This window comes from Orbicella faveolata, unplaced genomic scaffold (assembly GCF_042242905.1).
Source record: "Orbicella faveolata isolate gen_17 unplaced genomic scaffold, um_ofav_v1 contig_35, whole genome shotgun sequence".
In the NCBI taxonomy this organism is placed as follows: domain Eukaryota; kingdom Metazoa; phylum Cnidaria; class Anthozoa; order Scleractinia; family Merulinidae; genus Orbicella; species Orbicella faveolata.
In genome coordinates, this window is record NW_028301564.1 from 4,728,019 (window position 1) to 4,745,890 (window position 17,872).

Sequence of the window (17,872 nt, forward strand, 5' to 3'; positions counted from 1 at the left end):
GTCTTTTTCTTTTTAGCACTTTCTAAATTTAAAAAATACTTGCTATTCTTTTCGCCCTCTTCATACCAACTCACCCGAGATCTTATGATTGCTCCTTGTGTTATATAATCATAATGGCGTTCGTATTCTGATTTGAGAACTTCTAAATCGCAGAGATTTTCAGCACTTGGGTGTTCGTCACATTTTCGCTGACACTCTTTTAGTCTAATTTCCAAATTTACCAGCTCTGACCTTCTCTCTTTTGCTTTCTTCTTACTATAACCAATCGTTTCATAGCGTATTTTATATTTTAAATAATCCCAGGTAACCCGCGGGTCTTCGATTTCTCTACTTTCGTCTACCCATTCACCGATTTTGTTTCTAATTAGGTCTACATATTCTTTATCTTCTGACAAACTTGCATTGAATTTCCAAAAAGACGGTCCATAGGTTGAGTTCTCTATACCATTAATATACAACGTAATGGCGGAATGGTCAGATCTAATAGCAGGGATAATATCGACCTTATCAACCTCTTCCTGTATATTATTTGATATCAACCAATAATCTAACCGCCGCTGAATCATTGGAGTTTTCTGTCTCCAGGAGAAACGTTTTAATTTTGGGTTTCTGATTCTCCAGATGTCTATTAGGTCAAGAGAAAAACATAGATTTTCTATCTTTTTGGACGATTCTTTCAATTTTGGAGATCCTCCCGATCCATCCAAATCTGGGTCGCGGATAACATTAAAGTCACCACCTATTATTATTTTGCAATCAGTGTCAATTTCCAATTTGTCGAATTCGTTCTGTATTTCGTCGTAAAAGATGCATTGTTCGTTGGTCTTATTTGGCGCATAGATATTCAAAAGTAAAAAAGATTGACCTTGAACAAGACCTTTTAGAATGATATACCGACCTAGATTATCTTGTTTACATACCTCAAATTTACAGTCAAGCCCTTCTTTGACTAGTGTTAAGACACCTCTGCTGTGTTCAGAACCATGACAAAAAAACAAGTCTCCTCTCCACTGGGATTTCCAGGTGTTTTCCACCTCGGATGTGCTGTAGGTCTCTTGTAGAAAAATTATATCAGCTTTATCCTTCATACACCAATGAAAAAGTGCTTTTCGTTTATCAAAAGATCTTATCCCCCGAACATTTAAGGATAGGATACCAAAATTTAAATTAAGTTTTGTAACTTTTTAAGGACATATTTAAGTGGAAAGGCGAGCAGTTGCAGAGAATGAGATAGTAATCTTTAGTAGATGAGCTAATGAAAAAATTTGCATGTCTCTTGAACAAGAAAAAGGTAAAACTAATTAATATTGAAAAGGAAAAAGAAACAAAAGAAAAACATTTATAAGACCTACAACTACAATTGAACATGTATGTAAAACAGTAGCCAGTGATAAAAGCTGTTAATTGCGCTACTAATGGAATAGGTCTTGCACGCATTGCGCTAACTAGATGACACGCATGCAGCTCCATTTTTAAGAACAAGTGTGAATGAGGCTTACATGTTATGAATACCTAGATAGAGAGTTTATGTTCCAAAGAAATTAGAAGATTCGTATACCCTCAATAAAAAGTTTGTCCGGCTCTGATCTTTTGAAGAACGCCGATTTTCCGTCTTCTTTTGCTTTTTTGAACTTAGGCATTAATTCCTTTCTGCGGTCCACAATTTCTTTCGGAAGGTCTGGCGATATTCCGAAACCAGTTCCTTTCAGCTTTCTTGCACTTGACATGACTCGCTCTCTGTCGGAGTATCGCAAAAAACGTGCAATTATTGGTCTTGGTTTTTCTTGCGATGGGTCGCGCTTGCCAATGCGGTGCACTCGTTGATACTCAAAAGAATCCGCCTCGCTGATGTTAAGTTCCTTCTGTATAAAGCCAATTAACAGCTCTTGGACATTTTCTTCTGAGAGGTGGAAAGATTCAGCAATGCCGTAGAAGCGAAGGTTTTCCCGTCTTTGATACACCTCCATATACAACTTCTCGTTTCTTAAGGCCTCGATCTTTCCCTTGAATTTGTTTTCGGTGTTTACTGTATTTTCTTGGATAGTTTGTTCCAGAAGCTTTACTTTCTTCTTTAAATTTTCTATCTCTGTATTTGCGAACGACATTCCTTCATCTAACACCTTCAGTTTTGTTGTGGCGTCCCTGCTGAAGCTTTCAAACTGCTCAGCTTTATCCTGTAACTTGTTAACCTTTCCATCGACCACTTTCACAAAACCCTCAAGGATGTCCAATTTCTTTTCCATGTTGTCTAACTTCTGCAGAACAAGGTCTAGCTTCGGCATTACAGAATTAGCCAACTCCACGGCAGCGGCGGTTTCGTCTTCTTCGCTCGATTGCACCGTGTCAGACATGTGCAACTTGACTTTGGCTTTCTTCTCCAACGGTGAAAGGGATTCTTCTTCCGACGAGTTGGATACACTTCTCCAAGTTGGCCCAGTTCTCTCTACATGAGTTTTTCGTCTGAACTTTTCTCCTTTTTCTGCCATGTAGAGGCCTCCATATACGAATTTTGAGCGGAGCTAGCAAAAACACGTCTATACTCTACCCATGCTCGGCCCAATCCCTTCCTTGTGCATTCCAGTGTGTGCCTGTTATCTCTGATCACTTGCAAAAGAAACTCATTTCAGTCCATCATTTAATTCAGCTGGAGAAAACCAAAACATAAATATCAAACTTTATAAAATGACTGAGATACAATGCACATTCTCATTGGTCAATAAGTGTGTTTAGATGAGAGTATGTAAATACAGTTGTGATGTTTTAGATTTGTGCATTTTTTTCAGAAATATTTTATAAAAGCAACAGAGTACTTTTTCCCTGTTTACACAGCCTCATCTGAACACTCAGGGTGTTGGGAGAATTCTCGAAAGTTAGACAAACCTGAGATGAAGTCGAGGGTTTGCATAACTGTTTTGAATTCTCCCAACTCCCCTCGTGTTTAGACGAGGCTATGTGAACATGAAAAAAGTACTCTGTTGCTTAAATTCACGACAGGACAACATAAAATTATATCTGTTTTTTTAAATGTGCATTATGCATATTGAAAAAAAAAAGAGCAGATACAATTTTATAGATGTCTTGCGGTAGTAGTCAGAGTAGTTAAGGAGAATATTGTGTTCCAATGTAATTACTAATGGTCTGTTTGCACGTACAGACCCAAAATGTGGCCCAACACTGGATCACCTGGGAGCGGAGGACGTTTCACAGGAAAAAAAATACCATCTTTGATGATGATGTCTAAGATCAAGCGGGACTAGCATCAATGTTATCGCAAAGTTGCGGCTTGCGGCATCTTATCGGCGGAAACACTACAAAGTTCTTTCTCGCATCATATGTCTTTTTGAGTGTTCGTGTAAAGCATGCAGCAATTACCTCAAGACTTGAGCCAGCCGAGAAATCTTCGGTTATCTCCTAAATCATTTCTGAGTGTATTCTTGAAAGCTACAATTCGTAGGTTTTTCGGTGTTGCCGATTATCAACAAGGCCTGGTCACAAAGTAACATAACAATGTACACCCTGTAGAGTGGGGAAAGTATCGATACCATACCAAAGTCAGGTCAAATAACTAGGTTGCTTTATAAGTAGTTTCCAAGAAATGTTTTAAAAAATTTATGCATTTAGATCTGTTGTTTTAAAGTTGCAGGATAGAACGTTCTAGGGCAGTTTTGGTGAATTTAGAAGCCTCCGCATCATCTCACTCTACCCTGTTTGGGGAGCAAACTGTGATTCGCGCGCTAGCAGGATCAGTCTCACGTGGTCGTCTCTAGCCAAAAGTCGGTTACCAAGATCGTATATATAAGAGTCATGAGGAGCTAATTTAAGGACAAGTCAACTGTCGTGCAACTATTTGATGAAAATGTTTGCTCCGAAGTGGTTGATCTCAGACAAGGGTCAAACCATTGATAGAGGAGGTTTAGCTCCGGACGGTTCAAGCTCAGAGTTTTCTGAAGATGACACTCCACTCGCCGTACGTTTAAATTGGCAAGGAAGTAACCGTCCAAATGATACAGGAAAGCAGCTGCGTCGATGGGCTTCTTTATCTAAGAAAGGGGGATTTGTTATCACATGGAAAAAGAAACAAGCAAATGGTATGAACGTTCATGTGACTCTTTGATCACGTTAGCTGTATATTTCGCAAACATGTGTTTTATTTACAAGTCGTGTTCGTTGAGTGCCCGGGCGGGGCGGGGGGGGGGGGTTCTATATAGGTATGTGCCGCTGTGAAGGGTATGGTTTTCAAGCAGTTTACTCTAGGATAGGGTATATAAATCAGAGCATTTGGGTCTAGAATAGGGTATCATTTTTCACAAAACTGACTGGTTGGTTGAAGATTTTATCTAGAGTAAGGAAACCGGAAATTGCCACTCAAAAATATAAAAAAATCAAATCGGCAAGTTTAAATCTACGCAAATCAGCCTCAACAGTGTCGATAGATGGGGGGATTTGGGGAGTTTACTCTAGTATAGGTTAGCAAAATTCAGCTGAACTAGTTCTTGTATAGGCTAAGGGTCCAGAGTCCCAGCGGCACATCCCCACCCAGAAATTCCCAAAGTACCCCCCCCCCCTTTGGGGTTGAGGGCAAATAGTCATAATATTAAGACTTAAGCTAAGGCCTGTTTAAATGTCGCATTTTACATGCACCGAATCTAATAGAGCTTTTTTGACTGGGCGGGTTGTTGCCCAATTTCAGACCATGTGATGATACTCTTGAGAATTCTTCCTTTCAAATTTTCATATAGTCATGTGCATATGAATAAATAATTTTAAGATGGATAAAAGAACCACTCTCTAGAGAATATCACGTGGTCTGTAATGGGAAAACAAAACGCCTGAGCGAGAAAGGTCTATTGGGTGATTCCAGGAAATATCCATACCAGAGGGTCATGAAGGGGGATACCAAATCCCAGTTCCCAGCTTAAATTTGGTCCAAATCCCAGTTACCAATCTAAAATCCCATTCCCAGTGATTGTCTGCAGACTAATGTGCATAATTAATTAAGAGTGCGGACTGACGTCGTTTGGATTCACAAATGCTGAAATCGAATAAAGTGACTCTTTGTCTACAAATCCGATGAATATTTCAGGGAAATAAGCAATTACCTAGCCTTTTGTTGTGACTGCAGAAAATCTCTCATTCTTCTGATGAGCAGTCTTTGTCTTCCAACCCTTGTTGGCATAACCATATTGAAACCACTTGCACAATCCTCGTCAGACTCACTGTCTCCACTTTCGCTGCTGCTGTACTCGTCACATTCCCGCCACCTGCAAACATGCACATATCATTCCATCAACAACAAACTGCTGACCACATTTACTGCAAAGGTCAAACTCCGGTTTGAGGTTAGACGTTTGCCGTTCACCATTCGGATGAAAACAGATTTAGATTGAAGTCAATTGGAGCAAATAGAAATCATCCTGTCAATGCAGTAGAAATTGTCAAAATAATGCTGAATTTGAAAAAAAAATGTTTTCTAGCATGTGTAGTTTTCTAAAGAACTAAAGCATCACAAAACACACATTCGACTTAAGCCGCTGCCATATTGGATTTCCACTTAGGATAAGTGCCTTTCTTCAAATAACAACAAAAGGCTAGGTAATTGCTTATTTGCCTGAAACATTCATCCGATTTGTAGAAAAAGGGTCATTTTATTCGGTTTCAGCATTTGTACGTGGCATAAAATACAATTCAAGGCAATAAAGCTTGTGGTAAATGACTTATGTGAAAACCTACTTCTTGACGTTCAAAACGCGAGTTGAAAACCTCAAATGTGACGTCTGGCTCTGGTTACGTGATCCCTAGCAGTTAGCCGTTCGCGGGAAACGTGAATCTAAAAGTCTCTAATATTAAGACTGTGTGGAGCCTGATTGCTAGAACGCGGAAATAAAAAAATATGATGATTCTATGTGTCTACTGAGGTCTAATGATGCTGAATTTTAATTCTTTATTCAAAAGAATAGGCTTGATTAAGTAGTGGTGTCAAAAAATAGGGTCAGAGAACGCTAAAATAAAAATGCCTTTCCCATTTTCAAAATTGTTTATCCCATTCTCAGTGGTTGAATCCCAGTTCCAGTGTAGTAAATCCCATTTCCCAGCCCAAAAAAGGGCAAATCCCAGTTCCCATTTTACCCCTTCACACCCCTCATACCATACCATGGGTGACATCTTGGAATTCCAAGGGAGAGGGGAATTGTTGTTGGACTGAAATTCTGAAGGCATTGGGGGCGGGGGGGGGGGGGGGGGGTTAATGTAGTTTGGAATCCCAAACGCATGGCGGGGTTTCAGCTCTGAGTTTCCAGAGAGGGAAGATGGCAAAAGCTTCGCTTTAAATCGCTGATCTGATAAATTTTCCAGTTTGTAAATCATCAAGCGCGAACCCACCGCTGAAGCAGGATAAAGATCAATCAGGCAGGTGCTAGCAATCATGCAGAAAAGTGAGCGGATGGATAGTGCAGCGAGCTCCACATTGAAGAGGCCTTAAAGTGGATGAATTAGATTAATAAAATATAAAACAAGTCTGTGTTTCTTTCCAATCTAAAACTGTCGATCCGTGAGAAAAACTCGCACCAGTCTCTTGTTTCCAAATGGAATGCCTGACAGATTTGTAGGCTGCATTGCTAGTGGTCAGCAGTTCCTCGATGAATGCAGTTTTCAATATATGGCGGGAGACTGCACATCGTGAACTTCAGTTACATCTTCCACTGGTATCAACATGATCTTCTCTCCTGAAAATATGAAGCTAATGAAATGAAAACAAAAAGTTTTATTTGGTGGTAAGCAACTTCAAGACCTTCAAGATCACACTTAGAAGGGAAAGCTATGATGTACTTTATTAAATGGTAACAAACTTGAGTTGCTTGTTTGCTTGACCGAAAATTGTGAGCAGAATTTTCTTCAAGGGGGAAAAAAGCGCAAGTTTCCCGTTCAGTGCAAGTTTTAGGCAGTCAAACAGGAATTCCAAAGGGTCTGAAAAAAAAATTGGAAATTCCGGAGGGGAGGAGGGGTTATCGATTTTGGAATTCAGAGGGTATGGGGGATAGAACATTTTGGAATTCCCTAAGGCAAGGGGGGTTAAAATGTCCATGCCGCCCGTGGTAGCATATGGATATTTTCTGGAATCACCCAATTAAGAAGGACCTCCCTTAAGGAGGCTCAAAACAGTAATATTTCCATGAGATGCCTGGGCTCTAGTGCGCACTTCAGTGCGAGGCATCATGCAATCACCTGAAGGATTGCGAGATGGCGCACAAAATTTAAAGTTTGCAGAAATAAAGAAAACATGGCGGCATGAGGCCTATTTCATGAAACTTTGTTTCCACCAAGTTTAGTAAGCTGTTAATGTGTTATCAGTTATTTTTCCATGTACCTTCGAAAACATCCATCCTTCAGGGAATTTCAAAGAGCTTCAAAGGAAAAACATTCATTTAAACCGCTCTGCTGGAGCGTAAAGGAAAATTGCGATGTTGATGTTGCGATTGATCGCCTTGGCTATCAATCTAAACAAAGAGCAGGAAAAAACTACTTTTCATGTTTTCTTTGTTCTTTCTACTTGGCCAGTCTCACCTTCGGGTATTCAGTGTACTCTTCTTCTACCGCTTATGCTGCTAACAACAGCAAAAAAGAAAACTCTATTAATTTGTGTTTATTCGCATGGAATTGCAGGCTTAACTGATAAGCAGACCACCTTCACACGTGCACGAGGGGTGTTCTTGGAAAGTTGAGATTTTAATTTGCGCTTAGGACATGCAAGAAATATTTGTTAACCACAAAGCTAATATCTCAAAACCTGATCCAGTGACCTTACTTTTTGAATGCAAAAACATTTTCAACAGCAAATGCGTAATGCATTGGTGAAATTGTAAAAAAAATTGTGGAGTGGAATCGCCAAATTTCCATTTTTTTTAATTTAAGCAAAATCTATTCTACAAAATTTTTTATAATTTTCCCTGTTTCTTCTTCTGTTACTAATAAAAGGACTTTTAGGAAAAAATTATAGGGTATCATAGCACCAAGTAATTTCTCCTTCATAAATTAATCAGGTTGAAAAGAAGTTTTATAATACAGATGATTTCTGTTCTCTCAGCTATCTGTTTGTTCAGTTTGGGTGTGTTCATCCTTGTTTTTGTTTGCATTAATTTGCCTGTTCATTCAGTTTGGTTGTTTAGATGGGGGGGGGGGGGTTGCATCTGTTTGTAGAGTGCAGGCATTTCTCTACACTTTCAGCAATCTGGTTGTTTGGTTGGGTTGAGTTTGGGTGTTCATTTGCTTTGTGCTCGTCTAACTGTTATTTCTCGGCTGTTCTTTCAGTTCTCATTGTTTGGACTGGATCATCTATCTCATACTCATTTAAAAGTTCCAGAATGTATTAAGACCTAGCAAGTGCCAAAGCTCCTCTGTTGTTATGTTGGAAACGGCATCCCCACAGCGAGGGAGGTTTTCCTTCACTTATTGTTAACAGAGCATCAAGAAGATGGTTTAGTTCCTCCCTAACTCCCTGCATGTAAGCTCTGGCATACCCCTTCCATTCCAGTCACCCCTGCCGACCCCCTCTCCTACTGCAGCTCACTAGACTTCCTCTTGAATCTAACTGAGCCATTTTTCTAAATAATTTATTTCTTGTCTTACTGGCTTGATACATAATTTGAAATCAATTACAAAAATTAAGCATTTTAGGCTATTGAGATGCAATGTATGTTTTGCTGTGCAGGTTGGTTGCACTAGTACGAGACTGTACAAGAGCCATTTGTACTAAATAAAGTTGAGTTATTTTCAAAATTATTTATTTATTATAATATTTTTATTTATTTATTTCAGTCCAAAAGTACCACACTATGATAGTTCCTGTTAAGCTTACAAGGAAGAGTTCAGTAATAACAGTTGCCCAGGTATGGAAATGTTTTATATTTTTGTGAAAAAATACGTCTATACAAGCATATTACTTTTCCTAGTGCCAGAGATTATCTGTCCTGTTAATTCTAGTTGTTGAATTGAAAAAGCCATTGCAGCAGTTGAAGCAAGTGAGAAAAAAAAAACCCTGTCATAACAATGAGTTTTAATCTCACTTTCAAGTACAAGTACATGTAGTCAAAATTTTTAGATAGCTGACATAGTGGAAAATAATATTTTTTGGGTGTATGACTTGAGTACTTGTCATTAATGTGCTTGGTGGGGTAGACCAGATTAATTGTTTTGGGCAAATAAGTTTTCCATTTACCAAGGTGGTCAAGACTGGTCAGTTGTTGGAAGCTTTGGCCCTATCTGTAGCATCCAACACCCCTCCCCTGAAGGGATTGCAAGGGAGTTCCAGGGCGATAAACATTTTACCCACATATCCATGACAGATTGATATACAGCAAATGGCAAATGGAAAGATGAACCTCTGATTTTGGTTTTTTTTTTTGTTTGTGATCTTTAAATCAACTCTAATCAACAATTAAATTATGAACTCAAGATTTCTACGAGGTGATAGTTGATGAGGCCGAAGGCCAAATCAACTATTGCCTCATAGAAATCGAGAGCGAATGATCTAATTGTTTTAATAGAATTCTAACTAAATTAAACGCAAATAATGGTTTCTATTTATTTGTCCAAACATTATCGAACTTTACGCTTTAACAAAATCGCACACATTGAATTCTCCTTGGTAAATTTCCAGTTGTTTATGCGTGCACACCCGTTTTTTCAATAATTTCAAGTTTTTAAAGTTAAGAAACCGTTAATGTCCTTCTTTTAGACTTCTCAGGAATTTAATATTATTATCCATTTACATCTAAACTTTATTCCAAAACCTTGGAAAACAATAAAAACGTCGTATTTTGTGGACGTCCGACAGCCACTGCACTCTAATGGCTGATAGTATATGAGTACATGTAGCTCAGCCAATCACATTGCAGCATTTGCATTAGTGTACTAGTAGATTCTGCTAATCAAGAATAGACTTTAAAAAGTACCCATTTAAGCTTGAAGTTACTAAAGACAGATCTATGGCAAAAGTTGTAGTCATTTGTGGTAAATATTATTTTATTTCTAAACTTCACTGATAACTTGTCATGTTTTCTACTGAATGTAGAATACATCCTTAGATCATGTTACATGTAATTCATTCTTCATACTAAAATAGTATTTGGGTATGATACGCCCCCCACCCACCCTCGCCCAGCCCCCCACCGCCCTAGAGGAAGTTATTCTGGGCCCCTGTTATTACTTTCTGACAGTTGTTACACCAGAGCAGCCACTCACTTCAGATCCTATTGAAAGAACTGTATTCCTGTTCTCCCTGGATGAGATGCTAGTCCATTGCAGGTGGCCCCCAGTTTTATTTTCTTGCCCCGCCTTGTTCCTAGAATTAGTGGGTGACTGGAACAGATCTAGCCTCAGATGCTCTTCAGGCTTGTCACGCAATCACGCTCTTCATGCAAGATTGTGTGACAAGCCCATACAGCATCTGTGTAGAAGGCTAAAACAGTAGTAGTAGCCATTTATGCTCCTGGGCCTGTTGAGACAGGATTTGTTTAAAGTGTCTGGCCAGGTTCCTTGTGTTAGGAACCAGTTAGCACACTATGCCAGCCATTAATCATTTGATTTAAATCTTTCTGGTCCTTCTATTTTTCATGTGGAGAAAAATCAAGATAAGACAAGAAGAGGGCAAACACCATGTACCATCATTCAAGATATTGATGATTTTATTGCAGTCTATGACCCAGGTAAACACGTGTTCTTATGCATTGGTCAACCCGAAAATGTAACAGATTCTCCGTGAGGGGGACTCCCAAATAAAAAAGACGGGGGTGCTTGTCGGGAATTTTGAAAAGACCCCCCAAGAGGTATCAAGATCCTGTTTTTTGTGGGCGTGGCTTGAAGTTTTTTCACCCCTAAGAGGTATCAATTCTAAAACAATAAGTTATCTCCTGTCATATTTTTTTGCGGCCCAATACCCTAAAAGGTACCACAAGAGCTCTTGATGTGGACCTTTTAAGGCTGAACACCCTAAGAGGTAACAAAACCGTTTTTATCCCCTAAGGTATGATGAGCACCCTGTCTTATTTATATGGGAGTTCCCCTGGGGTGGAATTACCCCTGGGAATTTACTTGATTGTTACCCCCACATCATCAAATTCTACGACAAGTCCAACAACTTAATTACTCTTTTTACTCAGAAAATGTCATTTCTGAGTTTAGGTAGGACATTGACTTTCACTCCTTCACTCGCTCCTTCCCTCCTTCCTTCCATCTATTCATGTTTTTAATGAATCTGCTGACCAGTGCATAAAGCTTTTGCAGTCGCTTGAAGTTGAGGTAAAGTTTGTCTTTTGTAAATCGTTTAGACATTCAAAAGTATATTTGTGTGTCTGTGTGTGTGCTAAAAATTTTTAAATCGATCTCAATCGATCTCAAAGCTGTCTTGGAGTCTCGCTTTTTGCAAGACTTTTTGAAAGACTCGAAGTTCCGATTTGTTGGCTTGCTCAATAAATGACGTCTGAACGTCTCGCATATAAACACTTTGAAGTCTCAGACTCGAAATTTAAAAATACAAAATGTGTCAGGCTCGCATTACATGTACCAGTCAACCACGGACAGTTCCGCTTTTTTATCTTTTTTTTTTTCTTTTGCATTCGATCGAAATTTTGAAAGGGGTTACAAACAATAAAAAAGCGCATCCACCGAAGGTAATAAAATGAAAATAAAAATAAAAAAGAAGGAAAAGGAAAGATTAAGACTTCGAGTGGTTATCAGACTTGTGGTCCTCTGGAACTCTGGTTTGAGGAGCGACAATGATCTACACTACACCACTCAGTACACATGTGATTGTCATTACAATTAATCAATCAAATATTACAGCTTCTGCGTAATTTACATTTGAATACTCTAAGATCTTTTATGAATATGTTAATGATATATTGATGGTTTTCAGACAACTAGGATAAATGTCGCCCTAAATTGTGCGTTTGCTATTTAAGGTCATTCCACTGAAATAGAACCTGCACTGAGATTTTTGTGGAACTTTGCCTATTGATTGTTTATATTATAGGAACTTGAATTTTGAAATAAAAATGAGGGGTCCCCATGTTTGTTTAGGAGCAACAGCACCTTGTTAATACCCAATAAATCCTTATAATAGCACCATTATTGTAGTCACGATTGCTTGCTAAATTCACGTTTCCGACGATTGTTTTTTGTCCTACACCGAGAATTGGTCCATATCTATTTTACACAGAGAAATTTATTACTCAATTTAAGACAACAGAAAAAAATGATAGGTCACCATACTCGTTTGCGAGAAAATGACGATTTACCTCTTGGCGCGCGCACTAATCAGGCGTGAAATTATGTGCAGTAGGGATGCACAATGCAATACTGGGGAATGACCTTAATGGCTTTCAAAAATGCACGATGGGAAATGGTTCGTGGTCGTCGCCTTTCGTGACTCTTCCGATCATTTATCGATATGTAGGTGACTTTGTTTTCTACACACCAGCGCATGAGAGATCTGGTGCACCTGACAGTTTAAACGACAGAGTCAAACTACTGTCTTTACAGGGTGAGGACCTTTTCTTTAGAGAAGAGATTTTTCTTCGGGAGCGTTTCAGTTAATTTTGGTAGGGGTGGGGAGGGGGGAGAAGAGAAATAGATCACGAGCATCCTTTTCTCAGAGGATTTGTTTAATCTGCTGTGTGAATTTCAACAGATCTATACACCCTTCATCGTTTCTTTTTCTGGCTGGTGGAATTCGTGAAAAAGTGTATTTTACTAGACCTTAGGGACCTTTTATTTTGTATTCATGTGACAATCTAGACGTGATAGGCATTTGAGAAAGTTTTGTAGTCAATATTTAAAACAATAGAGCACTTTTCCGTGTTTACATAGCTTCATCTAAACACGAGGAGGGTTGGGAGAATTCGAGACAGTTATACAAACCCGAGACGTAGTCGAGGGTTTGCATAATTTTCGAGAATTCTCCCTACCCCGCGAGTGTTTAGATGAGGCTATGTAAACACGGGAAAAGTACTCTATTGCTTTTATAAAATAATTCTCAAAAATACGCGCGAATCTAAAACGTCACAATCGTGTTTACATACCCTCATCTAAACACACCTATCGACCAATGAGAGCGCGTGTAGTAGCTCAGTTATTTTATGATTTGGTATTTTGGTTCCCTTGCTTCCTCTAGCAAAATTTAGCGTTACTGTTACTGGGGTGATGCTGCTAATATTGCATTTTACCTTGGTGAAAGTATTCAATATGTCTCGACGAAGATTCCTTCTTAGAAGTCACGCGGAGAAATGAAGTGGTTAACCACAACATATTATTTGTGGCTTTGCTTATATCCTTTCCTGTTCTTTAAAAGTTTTAAGAGGTCAGAACAGTGAACAGGCCCGTCTAACAACAAAACAAGAAGAAAAAGAAAAAGTCCTGAGCCATAATTGAACCTGTGTTGATCTGGACTGTGAAGCGAGAATGATCTCCACTACACCACGCAGGACTTGTGCAATGTTATCACAAAACTGAATCAAATAGCGTTGGCTTGTTTTTGTTTGTTTTGTTTTGGTTCCTTTTATTACTGCAAGATAGTTTTCATAATTTTGTTTAGTATGAGGAAATCATAAAAGTGATTAATATCAGAATTCAGAATCAACGATAAATTTTGCCGTAAATACCGCGTTTGTGCCAAAGTCGATGATCTCGTCTCCTGGTTTTGTTCACAAAATTTGCAGCTTTTAAAAAGTACGATCAGAAAAAATGCGTGCTAGTTAATTTTCCTGAAACGTTCGATTCACGTGCAGGTGACAATGTCATCATGAAGCATGCGCTCTTGCCACCGTCCGCTGTCCCCATTTTCATGTCAACTCATTCCTTTGTTTTGTCCTTTTAGGACTGCTCTTAGCTCAACGCTTTGGAATTCGCTTCTTTTTACTTTTGTAAGAGTTTAAGTTAAATCGTATTTGTTGTGGTTGTAGCAAGGCCTTTTTCAGTAATGTTCTTGGGCGTGTTAAGGGGGGGAGGGGTGGGGGAGGTGCAAAAAGATTCTCTTCCACTGCGTGCATCTTGAAAATTCTAAACGTTAGACAAATCAAGCGAACCTGGTGTTAAGTTCAAATTGCGTGGCAGTTATCACGTCATTTCTGGCCAAAAAGAGATCATACATCTTGGATGCGCCACCTTGGATTCATGGTATATTTTAGAAAAAAGGAAAATCTAAGGACGTGAAGTCACGTTATGTTCCCCATAACTGTGAAAAGTCACGAAATTTGGCCACTTCTGATGCTTAGCTCACATTTTGTGCGGATCGGCCGGATTTTTAAAACCTGTTAGGCTGAACAGTTTAGAAAGTTAATCTTGTTTGTTTGTCACCTTTAATGAAAACGCCCGGGAATTTGTTTGTAATGAAGCTATGGTTTTGTCATTTAAATCCATAGAAGTAATTTTCGCTAACGTTATGTTTCATAGCGAGAATTTGGCAAAACGTAATACATGTAATATTTATAAACTAAATATAATAATATAAAATAAACATAGGCAATATTGTGGTAACTGAATGCGGAGAAATTGTTTTCATTTATTCCAGGTAGGACGCTTTTCTGGGTGGAAAGCTCAAGATGAATTGATCATACACCGTGGGCGATGGCTGAGACTGACTAGCCGATAGGTTTGTTATGTCTACTGAATAGTGTATGTACCAGTGACGGGTTAGATATCTCTTACTGCTGAGAAATAGTTTTTGGAATCGGACTTTGTGACAAACAAAGGGGTCTTGACACGATAGTGAAATTAGCTACCAAAAGAAGGAAACTTGAACGCCGTAGTAGAAAAAAACGAAGTTTACAATTACCATAGCAGGAATAAGGGTGGTTAGGATTGGGAAAGACTTCGACTGATAACATTTTAAATCTGCTCTGTCTCTATTCAAATCTGTTGATGCGCCATATGTTGTGTTTGTGAGGTAACTCCTATCAGCACTAAAACTATATCATTTCTCGTTATAATTATTTTGAATTCTCAATTTGTATCATTCTTTGGAAATCTCCCAGTTTTGTTAGTTCTTCGTTTCTCCCGCAACATGAAATAGTGGTGATGTAAGCTAAGGAAGACAAAATCGTCTGTTTACAGGAAGAAAGTTATTCCTTACACTGGCTACCGAAAAAATTAGGGCTTCATTTTAGCCTGGTTAAAACTGCAGGATAAAATTAATGTCCAATATATTTTTCCTGCGGTACAAGTTTCACTGGCTCTGTTTGAAAGAATGTAATTTTCAATTTTCGTTACCTTACTATTCGCAATCGAGTAGGGGAAAAAATTGTTTTCTGCCGATGAATTAATTTGGTTTCTAGGGCAAAGCAAGAAAACGATGAAACATTTTCTCAACAAACGCAAATGTTTACGATCTTGAAAAGCCCCGATCTTCATAGTCATTCAAATTGATTAATATTCAATAACAGTGCAGATAGTAATTTTGTCAAATGTCATTTTTACGATAACTGCAAAAAATTCTCGCGCGCTCATTGGCTAATTTTCATTGTCAATAAGCAGACAGACACATGAATTTATGCTATGCGTCAACGAGCGAGAGCGGACAGTTTGACAATTTGTTATCGTATAAAACAAATTGAAGTCAGTTTTTCATGTCTGTCCTCTTATTGACAATAAATTTCGTCATAACATTGCCAAAGCAGTCTGCGGATACATTCGGCTATCGCCTCGTGGATCCACATCTACTTCCACAATGTTATGACAAAATTCATGATCAATAACAGGACAGACGTATGAAAAACTAACGTTAATTTGTTAATCTGTAATCATTCTAATTTCCTTGTTGCTGTTGTTCACATACAGCGCCGCTAGGTTAATATCCTTAAATATTTCTTACGTATTTTTTGAGTAAATCGTCGAGTAGAAATTAATAAGTTTATTTAGTGGCAGTTATGTTGAATGGACTTTAAAATTCTCTGAAAGTCTATTAATTAATTAATCCTAAAGTTTTGTAGTTGTCGAAGGAAAACAGTGCCGTGTTGTGGCGGTATGTAGTTGTTTTATGTTTCTCAAAGGTTTTGTAATATAACTCTGTCGCGGGTCCTTAGTTCATAATCTAGTTGCACATATTGTTAATATCGCGGTAATTCAAGAAGGTCGTAGCTCTCACAGGAAAATAACACAAGGTTCGTAAATGAAGGTTTTATTATGATCACAACATCTTCAGAATACAGCGGAGATAATAAGACGCAGGGTTACGGACTTAGCTTTAACTCTTATAACGAGTACACTGTTGTTTATTGTACGCGAAAGATATGTACTGTATATTAATCTTTTTTGGTTTTTGTTTGTTGTAATATGACAAAATAAATTAATTTTATTACTTTACAAACTTGTGTCAGTTTACTGAAAACCATGCTTGCAATACTCTTTTACAGATTCCCTTCAAATGACGAGTACCACTGGAAAATTGTCAACCTTGGAAGGAAGGCAAAAATTAATGTGAAAAAACGCCACCTCCCCGCCACCAGCTCCACATTTGTTTTATACTTATAGAGAGAGTTTGGTGCTCCCATCCTTGTGGTTCAGTACCCTCTAATACGCATGCGTACTAGGTGAGTGTCCCAGTTACAAGAACTGTAAGTCGTGACTGTATTACGTGACTGTAAGTAATTGATAAGTTCGTGTCAGCTAACCCGAAGTTTAAGCAAAGTTCAAACTTCGGGTTCAGTCCCCGACACGAAGGTATCGGTTACTTGTATGTCGTAACTGTAAGTAAGTGATAACTTCGTGTCGGGTAATTCGAAGCTTAAACTGACACGAAGTTATCAGTTACTTACAGTTACAACACACAAGTAACCGATACCTTCGTGTCGGGCAACCTGAAGTTTGTCAGTTACTTACAGTCACAAAATACAGTCGGACTCACAGTTCTTGTAACTGGGACACTCACCTAGTACGCACGCCTACTAGAGGCTACTGTACCACAAGGATTGGAGCACCAAACTCTCACTATAAGTATAAAAGAAATGCTAGTTAGTGGTGGTCGCGGGGAGGTGGCGGTGTTCCACATCAATTTTTGCCTTCCCTCCAAGGTTGACATTTTTTCTTTGGTCACTTCTTTAAACTGGCCATTTTCAAGGCATCTGAAAGATAGAGATCACAAGTGAACTTTACATAGACAAACAGTTCCCGCCAAAAGACTTAGAAAAATTTTAATTTGTATATATATGATACGAACCGCGCATGCGTGCGTACAAAGTTGTACCACAAGGACGAGAGTTCAAACCTCTCGCTATAAATATAAAAACAATGTAGTGATGACTGGCGGGGAGGTGGCGGTTTTTGCTTTTCTTCCAAGGTTGAGAATTTTTCTTTGGCCACTTTTTTGAACTTGTCATTTTCAAGGCATCTGAAAAAGAAGAGAACTTGAAGGCTTAAAAAATACAAATATTTCCCACCAATGAAGAGACTTAAAAAATTATTCCAAAAGCACATGATCGTGAGCACATGACAACTTAGACTTATAACAAATACGTTTGAAAACTTAGACTTAAACAGCATATTCGAATTTTAGATGCGCTTGCAGTTCTGCCAAAACCGGCACGATTCAAAACGGATCGTAGTGAGATTGCTTTTATCTCTATTCACGTTTTCGCACTTGAACTTTCACACTTTCATAGCGCGATTTCTCGGAAAGGCTATTTTTCATGTGCGAGTGGTTGTCCCTAAACGGGCACGACTTTATCCCTTTATTCAGGTTTAAAAATCACTGTTGACGTCTATTCAAGTTTCCGCCCAATTCAACTTACAACGAAAGGCCTCAACCAGTTAGAATCTGTCTAGTTCTGTACCTAAACGTCTCTAAATCCTCGTAAACTTGGGTTAGTTGAATGCCTTGATATTAAGC

At 38.6% G+C, this 17,872-nt stretch overlaps 3 protein-coding genes and 1 long non-coding RNA gene across 15 annotated transcripts in view; 2 read left to right on the forward strand and 2 right to left on the reverse strand.

Moving 5' to 3' along the window:
- The window catches only part of LOC149102704 (uncharacterized), a 234,512-nt gene that overhangs the window by 96,878 nt on the left and 119,762 nt on the right, over window positions 1–17,872 (forward strand). The window lies entirely within an intron of this gene.
- Window positions 1,217–2,567, reverse strand: LOC149102710 (uncharacterized). The gene has a single exon (XM_089274067.1). It carries the CDS (start codon window positions 2,484–2,486, stop codon window positions 1,542–1,544), a length of 945 nt encoding a protein of 314 aa, XP_089130193.1. The 5' UTR covers window positions 2,487–2,567; the 3' UTR covers window positions 1,217–1,541.
- Window positions 3,480–16,354, forward strand: LOC149102711 (uncharacterized). Its single transcript, XM_089274080.1, has 4 exons — window positions 3,480–4,088; window positions 8,812–8,882; window positions 10,616–10,700; window positions 14,561–16,354. Exons 1-4 carry the CDS (start codon window positions 3,851–3,853, stop codon window positions 14,593–14,595), a joined length of 429 nt encoding a protein of 142 aa, XP_089130206.1. The 5' UTR covers window positions 3,480–3,850; the 3' UTR covers window positions 14,596–16,354.
- Window positions 16,150–17,872, reverse strand: part of LOC110043911 (uncharacterized) — a 222,544-nt gene continuing 220,821 nt past the window's right edge. For 8 of the 10 annotated variants that reach the window (XM_089274071.1, XM_089274070.1, XM_089274072.1 and 5 more), the window contains one exon: window positions 16,150–17,374. In XM_089274071.1, the coding sequence (XP_089130197.1) occupies window positions 17,167–17,374 (208 nt within the window). In that variant the 3' untranslated portion in view covers window positions 16,150–17,166. The remainder of the gene's footprint in view (window positions 17,375–17,872) is intronic. The other 2 variants (XM_089274069.1, XR_016202156.1) reach the window with 2 other exon arrangements.

Coding starts and splice junctions, on each gene's coding strand:
- LOC149102711 (XM_089274080.1), top strand. CDS start 3,851: ATGAAAATGTTTGCTCCGAAGTGGTTGATCTCAGACAAGGGTCAAACC. Junction 4,089..8,811: donor GAAAAAGAAACAAGCAAATG/GTATGAACGTTC, acceptor TATTTATTTCAG/TCCAAAAGTACCACACTATG. Junction 8,883..10,615: donor CAGTAATAACAGTTGCCCAG/GTATGGAAATGT, acceptor TTTCATGTGGAG/AAAAATCAAGATAAGACAAG.
- LOC149102710 (XM_089274067.1), bottom strand. CDS start 2,486: ATGGCAGAAAAAGGAGAAAAGTTCAGACGAAAAACTCATGTAGAGAGA.